This window comes from Neolamprologus multifasciatus, chromosome 1 (assembly GCF_963576455.1).
Source record: "Neolamprologus multifasciatus chromosome 1, fNeoMul1.2, whole genome shotgun sequence".
Taxonomy (NCBI): Eukaryota; Metazoa; Chordata; class Actinopteri; order Cichliformes; family Cichlidae; genus Neolamprologus; species Neolamprologus multifasciatus.
This window is the reverse complement of record NC_140439.1, coordinates 25,918,993-25,939,131: the sequence shown is the minus strand read 5'-3', so window position 1 is coordinate 25,939,131 and position 20,139 is coordinate 25,918,993. Positions and strand designations below refer to the sequence as shown.

The window sequence follows — 20,139 nt, the reverse complement described above, 5'->3', positions numbered from 1 at the left end:
AGGCATGGGAATAAGATAAAAGGCTATGGAAAAAATTGTACATAATGCATAGGCAGCCAGTGTTTAGGAACCCTATAAAATTTGGGCATTATTATAATGTTTTACTTAAAATATATTCGAATTTACACTTTGGAATCTATTTAAGAAACAAACCATTTTTTTAAGTATAACAAAATTGTTTTTTTCAGAAACCTTTTGCTTTGACACCGGTAACTTTTCCCACTGAAGTATGAATTACATACTTTGTGACTGTTCAGATCCTTTTTTTTTTTCACCTCTCACATGCACATCTCTCTGGCCTTGCATGTACGCTAAAAGGGATTTAATAACTACGTACAATGTTGACGTGATTAACCTAAGGAACGTAAGAAGCTGTCCGGTGCTGAATCTCTCTGATCAAGCATTAAAGAGTAACATTTGGTCTAAGGTAGAAAGTATGGTGTTGCAGATGTTTTTATTTAAAAAATGGTAACTCCTGCAACAGTAAAGCTTTGCTAGTAATTCAGGAAATTTTCCAGATTGGTTTCTTCATCAGAAAATCTGAAAATGAAGTTTTGTAACATCAGATTTGTGTCCACTAAAACACAAGAGCATGCAAAGTGCAAGATCAGCATATTTAAATCTGTTGTCACTCTGTGACCACCACGTAACAGAGCACATCACAGACCCAAATGCATGTCCATGAATGAATTTATGCTTGTGTCCATCTACTTCTAGGCTTTTGGAAAATGCAACAGACACCTTTTCCTATTACTTAGAGGGCTTATCACCATACACGCCTTACCTGTTTAGAGTGGTGGTCTCGCATACACACGGGAAGACGGCAAGCCTCTGGACAACCCTTCGCACTGCAGAGGACAGTAAGTGGACATACTCACACACACTAGTGCCCAAAACATTTTACATAGATTTGCACAGACAGATTCAATGCGCATAAACTATGCAAATATAATTAAAAAAATAAATAAATGTTTCCAATAAATAACCATGAAAACGGTAATAATTTCTTTAAATAAACATGTTACGGGTCAGTGAAACTGCTGTACTGCTTTTTTGTAGGTTACCTATTGGTACTGGTTTCTGGTATTGTTTTGTTGTATTTCAAGGTGTTTCTTGTGTCAAGTCCTTCCAAGTTGTGCGACTGACTGGGAAGTGGTTGGCAGTGATAGGCTTCTGCGGTCCACCTGTTTTGCTGTGTTAAAGTTAAACTCAAGGAGTCTGACAGATCATTAGGAGATGATCTAAGCAATAGACTCATTAGACAATAAACATGTGGCTTCTGCTTAGTTTTCTTTTTTGCAACTCCCTCCAAGGTTTATTTTGTAAAAGTATAAATGTTTTTTCAGTGGAGGTGTGAAATGAGAGGGAGAGAGAACAACTAAAGCTGCAGAAGGTGGTGAAAACACGGGTTTAAACAGCGCTGGGTGAAACACACAGACATGGGGAGTTTCACATACTGTAAGGTGTGTGTCTGTGTGTGAGTGACCTAGCCAGTGTCATTGTGGGCTAATTGCTGTAATAGAATCATATTAGCCACTGGAACAGCCTCCTCAGTGCAAAGTTATAAATTAATTAGTACCACGCTATTATCACATACATTATCATTAAGCAGGTGAGATTTGCATACATTGATACGCACACAAACACAAATGTGTACAAAACATGTATGTGTAGTGTACGTATACATACGTAGTGACACGAAGACAAGTGCAGTTACACATATACCATGACATACCATGCACGCACACACCTATTCATACACACACAACTGCAGACATTTAGGATGCATTAAATTATGGCCTTGCGCTTTTCTCATTGCTATGCAGAATTGAATTCCCTCTAGCAAACACACACTCACATGCACTCACACACACACACACACAAACACACACAGGGCTTTTGTTACACTTGTTTTTGTTGCACTTGTGTTTCTGTTTGTGTCTGACTATTAATGCAAGAATGAAAACATTCTTAGTGTCTCTCTGTCTCACGCTGAGAACGTATGTGTCATGCACATGCATAAGTCCTTGGCCTTCTCATCGATAACAGACCTCCTGATGCTCAGTTACGACGCTTCATGCAGAGATGCAACACAAGGCTTTGGGATGCTACTTAAACTGCACCCAGTTGCCACAAAGATCATACAGATTTGTGTATTTATTTTGACAATAAGCATGTATGTAATGGAGCAATCTCTTTGCACTAATGATACCAGCCATTTATAAGCATTCATTCCTGTTCACGACTTTTTGTGTCATATTGGATTTAAGTAATTATTAATCAATAAATGTCACATTTCACATGAATTTTCAATTCTGCATCCTTTAAATGTAAAAATGTACATTTTTAAAATATTCATTAAAATTGTTTTACCATAATAATGAATACAGAATAGGTGTAAAAGTTCTTAATAAAAAAGGGATTTAAACCTATGATGGGAGCAAGCCACATTCAGGCAGATTGGATTTCCCTTACACTGATGTGTAATTTGTCACCGTAAACCATCTTCTTATCATCCTAGCAGGGAAAGAAAAGAGGGGCTACATTCTCTGCTTAATCTCGTCTCTCTCATACAAGAATAAATGACAACCTTTTGCATTTCATTTGGTGATGTAACGTATAGTAAGGCTAATAGTTTGAATTTTATATTTGTTGTCCTGCATTTGTGGAATTCATACACGCAGCATTCATTCTGACATAAATCTCACATCTGAACACAGCGACAGACATATATACATTCACTGAAAGTCACACACACATTCACAGAGTCGCTCAAGTGACATATACTGTACATTTGATCTTAACACACTCAGTCATTCTTTATAGAGTGGTCCTTTGGGTTTATCCTTTTGAAGGAGATCCTTCTAACCTGATCTCTATGTGCAAGTGTGAGCTGTAACCTTGTAAGTTTTTCACTTTGGCAGAACACTGTATATAATATAGCGTGCGTCGACATGAACCATTTTTAACACTATGGATATGATCTCACTTTATCCACATTTATATACTGTTACTTCTTTCTCTTACTTCTTAATTTCTGTTTTTTTTCTGTCTTTTTCTTCTTCTGTTGTAATTCCTTTTCCTTTCTCCTTCTTTCTCTTTTTTTTACATTTTTTACAGAATTGTTTCACTTATTGAGGGTGATCAAGGAAAAAATAGCATGAAAAAGGGGTGAAAAAGTAAAGAGAGAAAAATAGAAAGATAAAAAGGTAAAATGAGTAACTGAGGGGAAGAGTGAAGAAAGGAGAAGGCTAATGATAGAACAGAGAAAGAGAGAGAGACTCGTGCTTCCTCCTTTCCTTTTTATCATTCCATTAAAGTTTTATATCTATCTTTTTAATGTAATTTGGTCCCTATGAATTCCTGCTGCTGCAGAACAGACAGACGGCTCCTGTGAACATAAACTCTAGCTGTGTTGGACAGCTCCCTTTCCTCTGTCTACTCCCATGTTCACACCAGCTAAGTGATCTAAGAGTGTGTGTATGTGTGTGAGTGTATTATAGAGTGTTATTGTGAGAGTATGACTAAAGAGCCATTTGAATAAAACGATCTTGACCAAGTAGTCTTAGAAATGAAAAGTGCACATGTGTGAACGAAAACGTTAAACAACAATAGAGGTTTTTAAAAAAAAACCTGTTTTTTTTTAAAGGTAAGTGTGATCAAAAAGTGAAATAAGAAGTGTAAAGCAGGAACCACAACAGGAGAAAGTTTAGGGTAAATGACAGAAAACAAAAAATCATGTTACTTAATTATTGAGCGGCTACATTAATAAAATATTATCCTACCTTAATTCTCCTGTATTTTGGTCAGTTTGCATTTCCAAGAAATTCTGAAACAATGTTAGCACAATCCTGTTTTAAATTTTACATATTAAGAGATAACCAATGAATAAATACATGTTCACCACCCGAACTTGTATTTAGATAAGCTTTTTGATTGGCTTTCTTTTACATATGGTGTCACAAACAGTAGGAATGCTTATGTAACAGAATTTCTATACTGAATGATTTCTCACTGATTTGAATAACATAGTTTCACTTTACAGTTTGAAAAGCCAAATGTTGCTTTTCAGTTTGCCTACTCTTTGTATGAATTATGAGGATATACTAGAAGGTTACTTGAAATAAATTAATCACTCCCAGGATCTTAAAAATGTGGAAAATCACAAATGATTGATAAGTTAAAAGTATCATGATGCTTTTAGTTACTTAAAGGCTAATGCACATCTCATATACTAGTGATGTTATGAGTACAAATCAAGCTTGTGACCTTGGTCATGTATTATCCTACTTCTCATAGCCTCTTCATTGAATTCTAAGGCAGAAATGACATTAAATAATCTGTGGAAAAAGTAAAGATATCAAATGCAGTGAAAAAATTCATGCTTTATTTCTTGTCACGTTTTGACACCATGTCGTAAGCATCTTGATAACAGTAAAGCTCAGCGTTTGTCCTCATTATGACTCCTCGAAGGAGCCTCAATTCACCTTCAAAAGCCCAGTCACCCACATACACACATGCCCCCAAACACACACACACAAACACAAGCATGCATGGGACCCTGCGCAAGACTAAAAATAATACCCTTCCTCATCTCTTCACATGGATACACACAAATGTACACACTTAAATATACATGGACTGACCGTTAGCTGCACAGAAACACACATACATACACAAGAAGCAGCATATCACCTACACATCCACAAGTAGACATGCATACACACACCCTCCTCCCTCACTCCCTCCCTTTCTCCAAGCCCTTGTCAGTTGATTGTGTTATTACTATGCTAACCAAATCCTTATAAATGTGATTTAAGGCTTGGCGGCCCTGCACTCCTGTTTTAGCCTTCTGCTACTGTGTTTTACTGGAGAGAGGAGGAGTGATAGTGGGAGGTGTGGAGAAAGGTATGAGAGGGGGGCATAGGGAATGAAGAGATTAGAGGAAGGGTAGGATGAGAGATGGAAAGACAGAAGGGTGAGAGGGAGAGAGAATGAAGGATAAGGAGTCAGGTAACCAGAGAGGCAAGTATGCATTCCCTCAACGCTCGTTCCCTTTCTGTCCAGAGAGCTGTAAAGCGTCAGTAAAAAAGAAAAAATAAAATGGAAAAAAGCATCACATGCATCTTAAATGAAAATTTCAATTGAAAAACTTAACAGCCCTTCAAATTGCAGAATTTTACACGCGCCAGTAAAGCCTAAATAACACTCAACACTTAGAGGGAAAAGGGTGGTATGGAGGAGGGGAGGAGAGAGGGATTGAGGGAGGAATGGGGGTAACAACAGGGGTTATTTTGGTTAGTTGATAGGGATTGAATCAAGGTGACTGGATTGTGTTTTGTGGCGAGATTATTTGCAGTTTAAGAATTTCTATTTGTTTACCTTTCAGTGCATATTCAGTCCATGTTTTTAAGTGTCAGTTTTTTAAACAGACATCTTAAGGATAAAAAAAGAGGGCAACATTATATTTAAAAAGACAGAAAGATACAGATTGTCTAATTACACATTCGACAAACAGGTAGGTTTACATCCCAACCCTCCGCAAAGACAATACAAGCATGCAGCAAGGCACACATGCATACGCATAGGCAGACAGAGAGACGGGCTCTTGGTTATTCGTGGGGTTCACTGGACCTTTGGTGGTAATTGAATCAGTGTGAGTGCTGAGTAGAGCTAGCATAAAAACCTGTTAACCCAAAAGGTCAACTTCCTGCATTGTTTATTTAGCAGGGGGACCAGAGAGAGAGAAGAAGCAAGAGAAAAAGAGAGAGACCTAGACACAAGGCATGAGTGGGGGGTCGAGAATGAAGAGAAAATGGGAGCGGTGGTAGGGAAGAGGGAGAGGGAGGGAGAACGGTCAGTGAAAGGAAGAGAGAAGAAGGAAACGGGACACAGACTGAGGGAGGGAGCATTTGTGATCTGTAAAAATCAGCCAAGCTTTACATCACTGTTTTTATACTGTTGTTTATTTGTGTGGGAGATAGAATATGTGTGTGTGTGTGTGTGTGTGTGTGTGTGTGTGTGTGTGTGTGTGTGTGTGTGTGTGTATGTGTGTGTGTGTGTGTGTGTGTGTGTGTGTGAGAGAGAGAGAGAGAGAGGGAGAGATTTGCCATCTCAGTGCAGCTATGTTTTTACTTGTGATGGGCCTTTGTCTAACTTGTTTGTGTGTGTTCAAGAATCAAGATTCAAGTCATTTATTGTCATTCCAAAACATGAGGTAGTGTGAGCGGAAACAAAACTAAGCAATGAGCAGGTGAGATAGCACTATAGTTGTTAATAACTAACAAGTAAAGCCGTAATATGCATTATAAAATTTCGTGTGTAATGATATTGCGAAGTTGCGAAACTCACAAGGTCCAAATTCACTATCAAAAACATTTTAAGAAATTGTTGAACTCCTGAAAACGCTCTACCTGCTTCCTACACCTTGTAATAGTAGCAACCAGAAGGTCAAAATGTAATGCTAAATAGTACTTGATTTGTTCATGTACAAAAGAGATTAGTGTCAGACTATTTAATACACGAGAAACAAAAATGAAGTCAAATGCAAGCAAGGTATGAAACGTGGTAGAGGGTATCTCTAATCTTACTTCCCATATTTTTATTCACGGAGTAGCTTTGAGTGATTAAAAGTTCAAAATCATCCTTATTTATCTTACGCCGGGCCATGGTGCAGAACTTCAGTTTATCCACTGTCTGAAACAAGATGTTTTAGTTCCAGGAGTCTATTACTTTCAATAGGCTCCTTCTCACAGACGGGAGGTTTGAACAGCAGGTGGGTGGGGCTGCTGGCTAACACCTACAGCTATATGTCGGATATGGCCGTGTTAAGGATATCCCCTTTCACTGGCATCATACAGAGCCAAGAGTAGAAAAAAACAGTCCAAAAGCAAGACTTTAGAGCAGTCTGATGTGTGAGCTTTTGCCTCACAGATAGTATTTGTGCATACGTTCACCTGAATAATAAGCACACTAAAATCATAATTGGTCAACTTTAAGATTTTCCTAAAAGACATTTAAAATCTTTTGAACTTTAGTAAGAAATAGGACATCCCAGTCCAGTTATTAGATGTTAGCTTGCATTTAACTCTGTGGGAAGCAAGGCCTCTCAGTTAGTGTGCACGTACTGTACTTATACAGCTGTTATCTACATGACTACATGCATGCTGACATACACATATACATGCTTGCACACTTTATCTCTCATACAGTCATGGCTGCATACTCTTAGCCTCTCATCTTCATTCACTCTCCCTCTCTGTCTCTCCCTTACACACAAACATACACACCGCCATCTGGGAAAGCCGTTAGCGGTTAGCAGTAGCACTTAGCGACGCAGCACGCTCCCTCAGTCCGCTCAGTCACCTTGATCTGCTTGCCCTTCACACAGCACCATTACTGCTATACTGCATCGCAGTGGGTGTGGGCATGTGAGTGTGTGCGTTAAGAAGGACATGTCTATGTATATGGACATGCACCTTTGTGTGTCCATTATAGGGCAGTACAGTGGGATATAAATGCCCAGTAAGGAGGGGGGAGGGGGCATTTCCTTCAAATGAGCTACCATAAAGTGAAGTGTCACTCTGAATAGTCTTCTGTACGTCTTGTATAGGTTCATGTGATGTGATCCGTGTTTGCCATTAGTCTACTGATGTGAACATCTACCTGGATATTTTGAACATGATAATTTGGGTTCTTGGTGACACTCACACTTAATGAGAATGACAGTAGACATAAATTTCCTGTCCTGTCCTGTCCTGTCTCTATCACTCAGTTTGGTTCTCCTGACCTTATGTTTGGTGAATACTGCAAGATTTTCTTAATTGGATGGATGGATGGATGGATGGATGGATGGATGGATGGATGGATAGATGGATAGATGGATAGATAGATAGATAGGGGATTCCCCTGCAAGTTTTGTCATTTCAGAAATGCTAGAACCCAGTTCTGATCATTACAAAGCAGTCTGTGTAAAAGTTGCTCAAGTCTTTACCCCTTGCCGTTCTAAGATTCTCTTGCTTCATCCATGATGGTCAGTATAATTAATCCAATTTATCTTTTTACAACATTTATTGCTCATTGTTAAGCTAGAATGTTCCTTGCAGTCCAGTCTAGCCTAAATATCTCACTACTGAAAGATGCAGAATCAAATTTATTCAATCATAAGTACCACAAAATCTATAAATACAACCTTAGTTTGCTCTTGGGAGGAAATTGAGAGAGAAAGAGAATTTTCATGTTAATCCCTTGGATAGGGATGGCAAAATCACTCTTTGTCCTTCTGATGTCATTCTTGATGTTACTAGTCAAATAATTCTTTTGAAATCCCCCCTCCTTGCTTTTTTACAGTCTTTTAAAAGGTTTCTTGTCTTTTCTTTTCCACTCCATCTCTTATTATCGTTATTTTCCTCTTTCTGCAGGTCCAGGACCAGTAGACACCCCAACTGTATCAGGGCTTCAACCTCGTAGTGTATCAATTACCTGGGTTCCTCCCACACAACCAAATGGAATTATCACAAATTATACCCTTTATCTTTACCCCAGCTCTGTCACTTCTTTACACTATAAACCCAGTTCATTCTCCAGCATCAGGTGGACTCCTAACCCAAGTCTGCTTCCCAGTACCAAGGGTGCATATCTAAACTCAGGTCATAACCCCAGACCATCATCCAGTCTAACCACCCACCAAGACTCGAGCCACATCGCCATCTTGAAACCTGGCATTGCAGATAACCAGAATGAATCCACTCATGTTGTTGATGTGAGCGAAGGCACCAGTACCTTCTCCTTCCACCCTACTGAACCTGATATCACCAGTGTATCTGCCAGCCTCTCAGTGTCAACACCACAGTATAGTGCAGTAAACTTTAATACTGAACATTTTATAGAAGATGGTCCATTCGATAGTGCCCCTTCTAGTGCAGCTTCAAGATCAACACCTCTTTCAGTCACTGTTCTAGGGAATACCACCAATTACACCTTCCTCAGTCTACTTCCCTACCAAGCCTACAGCATCCAGGTACTACATTTTAGTTAATAAACTGCTTTATGGTGTTTTACATATAATAAGTATGCTAGCTTAGCAGTTAAAAGTGCCAGATTTACAGATTAAAATTCTTGGTCTTACACTGATAACCTTGTAGTCATAACACGTTATGATGTTTTAAAATGTGCTTTCCAATGTCAAGGTGGAAGCGTGCACTAATGCAGGTTGTTCAGTGTCTGAGAGGTCTCAGCATATTCGCACCCTCCCAGCTCAGCCTGAAGGGGTTCCTGCTCCTCATCTTTACTCAGATACACCCACCTCTGTCCTCTTGTCATGGGGTACAGCAGAGCGGAGTAATGGACCATTAGAACGGTAAGACAAAATGACATAAACTCTGAAACACTTATAAACTCTTTGCAAAAATACAATATGCATTATTTTTCAAATGTATCTTGTTCTGGCTCTAGGTGGGTGATTGAGCGCAGAGTTGCTGGGACCAAACAAGTCTCCACAGTGGGTCATCTTCTGCCTGATCCTTCTCCTCTTTCTTTCCTGGACTCTTCATCAGCTCTCAGTCCCTGGACTACTTACCAGTATCGACTTGTGCTCCATAATCAAGCGGGCAACACCACAGGTAAGGTTTTGATAACAAGCTTGAGTAAAAGTAAATTCAGTCTGCCCAAGAAGGGACTAGTGCTGCAGCTTTTAAATTGCACAAAAAATGTTTGTTGTTACAGGGCCCTGGGTCAGTATTACCACCAGACCTTCTCGACCCGCTGGCCTCAGTCCACCAAGGATTAAGGTCTTGGGACCAGCAACACTTCAAGTAAGGGCAACTTTTTTTTAAACTGGCTCCTCAGAGTTTCACCAAAATCTTGTGGCTCTGTTATGAGAGGACAGGAGCTCTGAAATATGGCCTGCAGCACACAGTTATTATCCAAATCAGGCATGGTGTTACTGATCCTGAATTACAATATCTCTTAATACATTCAGCTGATAGAAGGTGTCAGAATCATAGAATGTGCTTTTAGAATTTATAGTGTTTATGTTTCAAAGAAATAGTCAGCGTCATTGAGAATCTCTTCAGTTACCCTATGTTTGACAGCGTGGAAAAGACAAAGCAATGTCACGCTGGTTCTTCCGTCTTTCCCTTTTCGGATTTAATGAGAAAGAAAAACATTCAACTCAAGGTCCCCTTCAGAAATGGGAGGGGCTCTGACCCTCTCTGAGGCTGCTTCCTTCCTGTCGGCCATTTTGAAGGAGGGACTGGAGTTAAATTCCACCACTGGCTAATCTCACATCAAGGCCTATCCATGAAAGCCACTGAAACAATATGGCATGCATGCCAATACAGACAGACGCACACACCCATGCACTCACAGACCTACACTAATGCTAACTGGAGAAAAATGCTAATGCCTGTCATCATTTCAGAACCACCCCTGTCATCTATGCAGCAGCACAGCTTTAGGGGTCACAGGTGCAAGAAGGAAAGCGTTCCTTCCTGGTTGTTGCTAATTGGACAGACAGACATGGGGCTTCCTGGTTACCAATTGACCTTGAAAACTAAAAGAAGGATTCTGAGCATCTTGATTCTTTTTTCCTTCATTTTTTTTCAATTACTTTCTACATTTCAATCTGCTACATGGAGAAGAGGCTAGTGTAAACCATAACACATAAGGTTTATCTTAATCAGTATCCTGGTTATGTTTTATTAAATTTGATTTTCTTATTTTTTTGAAAGTGTTTGTTTTAAGTTGTGATTCTGTGGTCAGGATCTACAAAATCTACAAAAGAAGGACTGAAAAAAGATACACTATAATATTAGATATTATTCTCTCACTTCCAACTGTATAATAGGTCTCTCTCCCATTTAAATATACAAAAATACATATACAAACGCACGCACACACATATACACACACATTCTGTACTGGCCTTAGCCCTATTGCTCTGTGTCAGCTCGGGGTCTCTGCTGTCTTCACCATCTCCAGATTACATCAAGCTATTCAATCTGTAAATGACTTCCACCACAAAGCACACCCAACACGCACTTTGGGAAATGAGCTACCTAACTCAAAATGACCCTGCCCATATGTGGTTGTGTGTACGTGTTTTAAGTTGTGTGTGTTGGTAGGTGTCTTTCTGTGTTAGTGGGTGTGTTACTAGGAGTGCGTTGTGTGTGTCCTGTATAACCTCACAGTGTCACTTGTTAAATGAATATCAAGGTTGCATGAGAAATAATTATGCTTGACATTCATTCATAATACTCTCATCAACAGTGACCACTTAATCACCAAAACTCATAAGTCTCAGCCAGCTCTGAACTGATCAGTTATTGTACATGACAGTTCGTATATGTACGTGTTTTAGATCGTACAGTTCATAAATTCGCAAGTGTGTATGTGTTTATACGTGAATGCGTCAACAAAATATCATCGTAAAGAAAGCTGTAATTTCGTATTACGTGAGTGTTTGTAAGTAAATGTGTGTGTATTACCATTTGTGTGTGTGCCAGTTACCTTCTTCCTCACCCTGAAATGCTGACAGACTGAACTGTTTCCAAATCAAATGCAGTGCTCAACAGCAGCAGGCTTTTGTTTTTGCATGCAGCAATTCCATTACCAGCTGCTTTCATTATTTTAGCATGGTGTTTGTGCATGTGCGTGTGCCCTGTTTTAAATGTGATGAAAGGCATCTTCTGCTCAAGTCAAAGTCAGGTTATCTTTACCCACATGACAGCTCAACACATACACACAGAGAGAGAGTGACCACCTAAATACTGTTTTCTCACTTATGCAGGTGACTAGTGTCACACCTGAAGACACATGCATTCATTCGCACTCTGTCTGCATCTTTGCATGAGCACACGCTGCAAGAACACATAAATAAACACACACCTACATCATGACTTCCTGTAGTTCATCCAACTAAAAGCTTTTTTTTTCTTCCTATCAAGAACATTTAAATGCCCAGTCAGTTAGGACAGCAGGGCAGTTGGAAAGGATTAAACAAATTTTCTCAGCACTGTTCAATTGTATCTGAATATACCATGAGAAACACAATGCTTATATCATATACCATTTTTTTTTGTTGCAGGTCACATGGTCACCCCCTCTTATTCCTAATGGAGAAATTCACAGCTATGAGATCCGCCTCCCAGAACCCCGTATTACATTCAACGCTAGCAATACTTCTGAGCTTAACGCCACTGTAACGGACCTTGTTCCATATACAAATTACAGTATCACTGTGTTAGCATGCTCTAAGGGTGGAGGACATATTGGGGGATGCACAGAAAGCCTGCCAACTCAAGCTACCACATTACCCACAAGACCTGAAGGGCTTTCACCGCTATCAGTAGTAGCAGTCAGTGAATCTTTCCTCGCCATTTCATGGGAACCACCGAGCAGGCCCAATGGACCTAATATAAGGTAACATCCATATCTCTTTTTTGCCCCCTTTTTTAACCAGTGATGGCAAAGTAAAAATGTATGTCTTATGTCACTTTAAGTCCTCATTTGCTTACACGATAATATCCAGCACACAAATATATACGTATAAATGTGGCATTTGGACATGTGAGGTGCTGTTCTACATCAACATCAGGTTAAGTTTATGTCAACTAACCCATTCCTACATGAAATGATATGAAACAGAAGACATTGACAAGCTGACTTTGCACCTAAATAGTCTTCTAAGTCATCATAAAGTTTTTATAGAAAAGCATTACAGGTAGCAGCAAAAGTATAATAGTCATTTTAAACATATTAAAGAACTGTTGCTTTTACTATTAGATTAAGTTATGATTTTATGTTTTGGATACCCCTTCTGCTTCAAAACACATATAAACTAAGAGACTCCACTCCACCTGAGCAATAAAGTAGCTGCTTTGAAGCAATACAAACCAATTACATCCATTAAATTACCGTCAGTTTAAGGTCACAGAGGGCTGAAGCTATCAGAGGGCAGGGACGGTTGCTACTCTGTTGCAGGGCGACAGACAACCTTTCACATTCACAATCAAACCAACAGTCAATTCACAGTCACTGTTAAACCTAACATGCGTGTGTTTGAACTGTGGGTGGAAGCCAGAGTACCCAGAGGAAACCCATGCAGGCAGAAAGAGATGTGCTAACCCCACACAAAAAGACCCCAGATGGCCTTTGGATTAAACCCAGGACCTTTTTGCTGTTATCTTCTGTTTCAAAGTACTTAATAGAAAAACATGAACATTTAACCAGCATTTATGCTATGGATCAGTCGTATAATCCATAGGAATGTAACTAAGTGAACAGAAAGTAAAAAAGGGAAATTCTTTAAATTGCCCAGTACAGAAACATCAGTACATCATTAATTATGTGAACCTGATAAAAGGACCCAAATCTGTGTAACCACCATTAACTTTACATAATCTGACTTACCCCTGTGTTTTTATTCATTAGCTAGCTTTAGCCCAAAGTTGGAAACCAGACTATAAGAACTAAAATCAGCATGTCGATAATAAGAGACACATTCTGGTGATGTTCAATTGCTGCTGAAAAACTTAAGCAAACAAGCAGATAGGAACACGTTAACAAGCTGCTAACATGAGTGTCCTGGTAATGAGCTAAGTGTTCTGCATTTTTTAATCAGTGTTTTCTCAGTCCTAATGCACATTCTGGTTCATTTTGTTCTGTCCTGTTCTAGTCTGTCGGCGATTAGGCCTAGAATAAAGGTCCATTTTCCTAGTGGGTGATTAAAATGCATGAGCCTGTCTCTCTGTTCTGCTCTGCTCAGCTCTGTGTGTTTGTCTAAGTGGGTTGGTTAAAAGGCGGCATTAAGCCCTTCTCTTCTGATTACAGCAGAAATTAGCATCACTGTAGGGAGAGGAAAACACAAACCCCGCAGAAAAAAAAAAACAACGGATGGAGGGGTGTAGAGAGGGAGGGATGAGATGCAGTGAAAGAAGAATAGAAGAGGAGGGAATGAGTGATAAGGATAAGAACCAGTTGAAAATGTGCGTTTAAGTGTGTGTGTGTGTGTGTGTGTGTGTGTGTGTGTCTGCAAGCATCCATGGGCAGGTTTGTGTGTACGGAGGGTACAGTAGGTGTCTTTATGCTCAAATTAGTTAATGTTGGAGTTAATGGATTCCTAAATATCCAACTGTGTGTGTGTGTGTGTGTGTGTTTTCTTTTATTCAAATTTCCCTTTCAGATACAAGTTGCTCAGACGTAAAACCCACCAGCCCCTGGCCATCACCACAGTTCCCACATTAACAGCCCAGTCTCCACCCCCCTCTGAAGATCTCCATCGCTGGCTCCATGTTTACTCCGGCACCAAATTGTTCTACCAAGATAAAGGCCTAAGCAGGTGAGATTACTGAAATGAGCTCTAGAGCAAACGGCAGCGCTGCAGCAAACCGTGTGTGCAGAGCCGATCGGCGAGCTGCTGCTGATGCCGATCTTTTAATACCGCTCAAAGATACATTAAGCAAATATCCCAAAGAATTAAATTGTTTTTCACACAGCGTCCCCTAATCTCAGTTTGGCACTTGGTGGAAGCACTTTTTTTTCCACCGTGCTTGCTAAACAGCTCTGGGTTTATGTCTCCACTGTGCTTTATTCAAGGAGTAAACTGACAAACTTTTGAGTGTGTCAGCACTTTTCATTTGGCAGGACTTTTTCATGTGATGCAAGAAGAAATACAAGTTACTATTTTAGCACAACTATCAGATAAACATATTTTACTTTATTCCACCAGTATGTGGTTGATTTCCAGTTTAAACTAATGTTTGCACTACAAAGAGTGATGCTGCGTCTCTACAGATTCACCCGTTTCCAGTACCAGTTAGAGGTTCATAATGATGTGGGAAACACATCAGGAGATATCGTTACAGCAGTGACCATGGCTGGGGTTCCCCTCCACCCTCCATCTCTGTCTGCCTCTACTATCAATCACACTGCTATACAGGTCAACTGGACACAACCATGTAAGATTAACCTTCTTCTTTTACACACTGTTCAGGAGAGGTGTTGAAACTCACAGCGCCTTGCACAGGGTCATGCTTTTATTGTATGATGTCTGTGCTGTCCTGTCTGTTTAAAAGAAAGTGACACCAGAGACTGAAAGTATCTTTTTACTTTCACTGACCTATCACTCTTTTCCATTTCTCTTGATATCTATTTTAGCTTTACAAGACCTACAGGGAGAAGTGGAATATTTCTTTCTCACAGTGGAGTCTCCAGAGCCAAGTCTGATCTTAACTTTCACCCCTGAGATCACCTCTGCAGTGATAAGTGACCTCTGGCCCAGTACCACATATCTCGTGTCATTACAAGTGTCCAACGGAGCTTATAATACATCTAAGGCAGTGGTTAATGTCACCACAGCAGATGGAAGTATGTGTATATTTTACTATCATCTTTGGCAAACAATATTTCTGTTTTGTTTTTTCATTCAGCACATGTTCTTCTGAGGTTGTGATTGTCTGCTTTTGAGCCATGGAGAAACCTGAATTGGGTCATGTTACGACCCGGCTCGAGATGACCGTAACAAGAGCGGGGTGTCCCGTGACTTCCCACGCCCAAACAGACACAGCCACAGCATCGGACTTTTAACAATGATTTATTGACAGCAATGGCACTCACGGTAGTGGGAGTGAATGATTTCGGGGTGAGCTAAGGCCAACACAACAAACAAAACACAACCTAGGCTTCAGTTCTCCTCTGACCTGTTCACGAAAAAGAAAAGAAAGGAATGACACAGTCTGACCTCCCTGGTCTAAAAACACAGGAGAAAAGAAGGCTTCCCAAAATAATCGGCAGCTCACCCCTACTTGCGCCGCACTTTACACACATGCCCGACCATTTATCCAAATAGCTATTGCTATTGTACAGTTTCTTAGGACTTTCTGCATTCTTGTGAGAAATTGATTCAGGTTAAAGATCAATTTTTAGCAGCAATGAGTTGAACTAATCATTTTTGGTATAACCAGTTTCTCACATGGCTGTGGAGGAATTTTCAGAGGTTCTTTTGTGGCAATCTGACAAGCAAGCAATATTTCTTCAGTCTTTTTCTAATTGAACTCTCATGAACTTCAATAATTAGCATGAAGCTTATATGCATGTTCAACAAGGAAGATCTGTAATCACTCATCTGGCAGCTTTACTGGGTACTTTTCTGTTTACATGTCAACCACTTGCCCACGGTGTCAGTCTCAACACGGACATCATTATTCTAGTCCAATCATTGTCTCGCCTGCCTTCTTTGAGCCAATCAGCTCTGCTTTGCATGGTTTAAATCTGTGCTCTCTGTCATTCTCCCTTTCAGATTGTTTTTCATGTAACCCACCTTCTCCCCATCTCCACCTCAGACATCTCAGCCAGAGCTTTATTCAAGCCTCAGTCTTCCTCTTCACCATCACCAACATCTAGACTCTGGGGGGTCCTGTCCTAAATCTGTTCTGCCCTGATTTCTAATCGACAAATACATTTCTTTATCTCTATAGATCATTTCTTCCAAGTGATCTCTCCTTATTGAAATGCTAACTGAGGAAAGGGTCTGAGATGTAGCTCTTGGATTTTTTGGAGTTTCTTGGAGTGTTGTGTGATCTTGGGATGACTTTGTGGAGGCTTCCACTCTTGAGAGGACTGTGGTATTGTGTTACGTATCTGAATACTCCACACCAGCAAGCTGCCAAAATGTCTCCGTTTATAGACGTGATCACACTTGCTGATGATCAATTAATTAAGCACATTTGATTAGCAGCACCTAACAGCTACATCCTCTCTTAATTCCTATGGAAGCAGTAAAGGTGTACTTAGATTCTCAGAGGACTGTGGAGAAAAAACTTTTCTTTTCACATGACTGTACATTGCTTCAACTCAGCACACCTAAGTGTTGTGCCTGGGTTAACATGGATTTCTCTCCGACATTGTGCTTCACAGGAGATGTTAAACACATCATGTAGTCAGGCATGAAATCAATACAAAGTGTGTGAGGCAGATTTAAGGTGTTGTGAATTGCTTGTTTGCACCATAAGCAAACAAACACACAAAAATTGCACACATGCTATATAAACACAAGCTTTGTTCTACCACTAACAAAAAAGAGTTCGAATTACTGTGCTTTGCAATACAATTAACAGTTTACAATTCACAAGAACAAAGTGAAAAGTCAGGTAGAAGTAACAATGATTTGCCAAAATTAAATACATTTAATTTTTAATTTATACCAAATACCAACATTTACGGTAAGAGACACACAGACATATTACCTGTTGATGCAGTTAAAAACCCAATGTGGGACAATAGGATCACATAAACAATACATCAGAATGTAAAGCAGCACGATTCAAATTAGTTTATTCATGTTCAGTAATTCAGCTCTGTTACTTTTTTTCAGTTTTTGGATCATGGTTTACACAATAATAGAGCTGCAGCTCTCTATTATTTTAGTAATCAAGTATTCTATTGGTTATTCCATCGAGTAATCAGATAAGAAATACTTTTACCTTCTAATGAGCAATAACAAATATTGAAAAAAGAAAAAACACATCCGTCAAAATAAACTGCTCATTGGTTTCTATTTTAGACATTACAGTATTTTAATAATGTAACTACATACGACATCGGTATTTACATGACATATTAAAATTTCATTTAAAAAATAAATAAATAAATGATCATAAATGTGTTATTATCAAATAATATACGTTAGACATGGAACCTAAACTAAGGCATAAAATAAAATTGCCTATACTCTGTCTTTGTGGAAAACGTTCTTACATTAATTGGAGGCAAAAAATAGTTCTGACAGTGTTGTGTCTGCTGCAGGACATAGATCGGGTGTGTGTTTATGTGTGTGTTTAAGCCTTTAAAAGAGTGTGTGGTGGCTGCAATGAAGAAAAGCGAGTATATCAGCTGAAGATTGTCCTGTACTTTGATACAGAATTTTGTGCCCCTGAAAACAGACGTTATAATGGTTTAGAAGTTAATTATAAATTTACAGTTTATAATAATTCAGTGTCCAACCTAAAAGCCCCAACTCAGTGGCTTAGAGCTTTACTGGCCCATTTCGTTCTGTAAATATAAGAAATATTTCCCAGGATGGAAAAAAATCTTTTATATTTATATTTTAAAATGTTAATAGAGTTCCATTAATATAATATTATATATTATTTTCTTTTATTATATATTATTTATTACTTTAAATCTGATCTGAAAAATAATGTTATGAAAGCTTTGAAATAAACATTGTGTAGTACACCTCATGCCTCCCTATAGACTCACCCCTGTTTATTGCAGGTGTTGTAGGTCAATGCAATCGAAAGTGGTCTCACTTTCTATTGCATTGACCTGCTGTCAGCAAGCAGCCTAATTTAAACGTGTCAGACTAAGTTAACACTTCACTGGCATGTTTTATTGTAGCTCTACTTCTGTTGCTTTACTGTAGATTTTCACTGTGTAAAACGAACAGCGGCTGATGAAGCAGCTACAAAGTTCACTTTTCTTCACATTGGAGTTTGTTAAACAGGTGCTTTGATTAACGGCTGTTGCCGTACATTATGGAAAACCATAAACACCAGAACATTGATTGACATCATTACAATACAACTCTAATACTGCATCATCTGTTCCCAGAGCTTTAGCTGTCTGCATAATCTGTTAATATTTGTAAAATGAACAACTGGCACTCCTTATCAGGATATAAAATCTGGAGCTTTGAGAGAGGGTATTAAGTGGAATATGATTATATCAGTTCTTGGATCTACTGGTATTTCCCTTTTCAATCAGGGTCAGCTTTTAATACTTTTAACCATGAATTGTTCAGGCTATCCAACTGTCATCCCTACTTTTCTCTCCATTTCCTCTTCAACTTTCAGCCCAGTCTCTTAGCATTCAAGAGTTATCTTTCAAATCACTCTGTGTAATCATATGTCAGAGGCCACCAGCTACTGTCTGTAGTTTTATTTCCATCTTCACTTCCCTCTTTGAAAATCTTTCCATTTCTTTTTCCTTTCTCACACACCTCTTCCTTTCTCACTATAATCATATGTCAGGAGCCTCTTTCTTTCGCTCTAATCTGAGTAGTATAATAAAAAGTGCATTAAAAACATTAGAAAATCATTAGGTGCTAAAGGCAAAGCATGGCTCGTTTAACTGAGGGGGCTCCGGAGGTAATTTCATTATTTTACAGCCATATGAGTGCAAGCTCACACACACACAGACACACCAAGGAGGTCTGATATATTTTAACTAATGCAGCTCAGCCCTACCAACCATCTTAACACCGCCTGCAGTCTATAGGGCAATGCTAACATCAGAACTAATTGGCAAGAAAAGTGCATGCTTGTCTGTGTGTGTATGAGTGAAAGAGCGCCTGTGTTCAGTATTGCGTTGATAATACCATCCTGCAGTAAATGAAATGTAGAGCTGCAGTTTGGGCTTAGGTAAGTGCTTTGGCAGCAAATGAATTGGGATAACGTCTCGTAGCTGGGTGAATTTTTACTTAGAATAATAAATGGAGTCTATATGATCACCCCTCTGACACACAACCCGTTTCTCTTATCGAATTCCTTTTCCTTCTTTTTTATTTTCCTCTCACACTCTGGTGTTTCTCTCTTTGATTTTGAATTTTGCTCACTGCTTCTGTGATTAATTCTTCCATAGATACTCTTCTTTCTACGTAATTCACTCCTCTCTTTTGTCCCACACTCTCTGAAACCCATTTCTTATACTCTAGTTTACCGTCCTTTATTAATCACCATGCAGTAGAAGTTTTACATTTGCTAGAAGAGAATTTTTAAAAAAAGTCAGCTAAATGAATTACGGAAAGGAATTAAGGGAATTACATGGAAGAGCCAATAAAGAAGAGAAACTATAATAACAGAACACAGAAAGAGGCAGTTATTCTGAGTGAGTGAGGTGATCGTATTGAATCTATTGTTCTTAGTGAAAATGCATTCAGCTAAGACAAGTTAACCCAATTCATTTGCAGCCAATGCACTTATCTAAACCCAGCCCACTGCTCTACATTTCATTTACTGCTACACAGCATTATCTACGCAATACTGCACACATGCAGACACGCAGGTGGTCACCCTGCCTCTAAAACACAGTCACAGTTCCCTGTCATGTATGGATATATGGATACTCTCTGCTTCTCTCTTT

The 20,139-nt window shown here is 39.2% G+C and overlaps 1 protein-coding gene across 9 annotated transcripts in view; it reads left to right on the top strand.

The window, feature by feature from the left end:
* Positions 1 to 20,139, top strand: part of ush2a (Usher syndrome 2A (autosomal recessive, mild)) — a 215,687-nt gene that overhangs the window by 120,107 nt on the left and 75,441 nt on the right. For all 9 annotated transcript variants that reach the window (XM_085174318.1, XM_085173628.1, XM_085172926.1 and 6 more), the window contains 9 exons: positions 718 to 860; positions 8,421 to 9,019; positions 9,189 to 9,358; positions 9,454 to 9,620; positions 9,724 to 9,812; positions 12,086 to 12,420; positions 14,183 to 14,338; positions 14,794 to 14,957; positions 15,157 to 15,366. In XM_085174318.1, the coding sequence (XP_085030444.1) occupies positions 718 to 860; positions 8,421 to 9,019; positions 9,189 to 9,358; positions 9,454 to 9,620; positions 9,724 to 9,812; positions 12,086 to 12,420; positions 14,183 to 14,338; positions 14,794 to 14,957; positions 15,157 to 15,366 (2,033 nt within the window). The remainder of the gene's footprint in view (positions 1 to 717; positions 861 to 8,420; positions 9,020 to 9,188; positions 9,359 to 9,453; positions 9,621 to 9,723; positions 9,813 to 12,085; positions 12,421 to 14,182; positions 14,339 to 14,793; positions 14,958 to 15,156; positions 15,367 to 20,139) is intronic.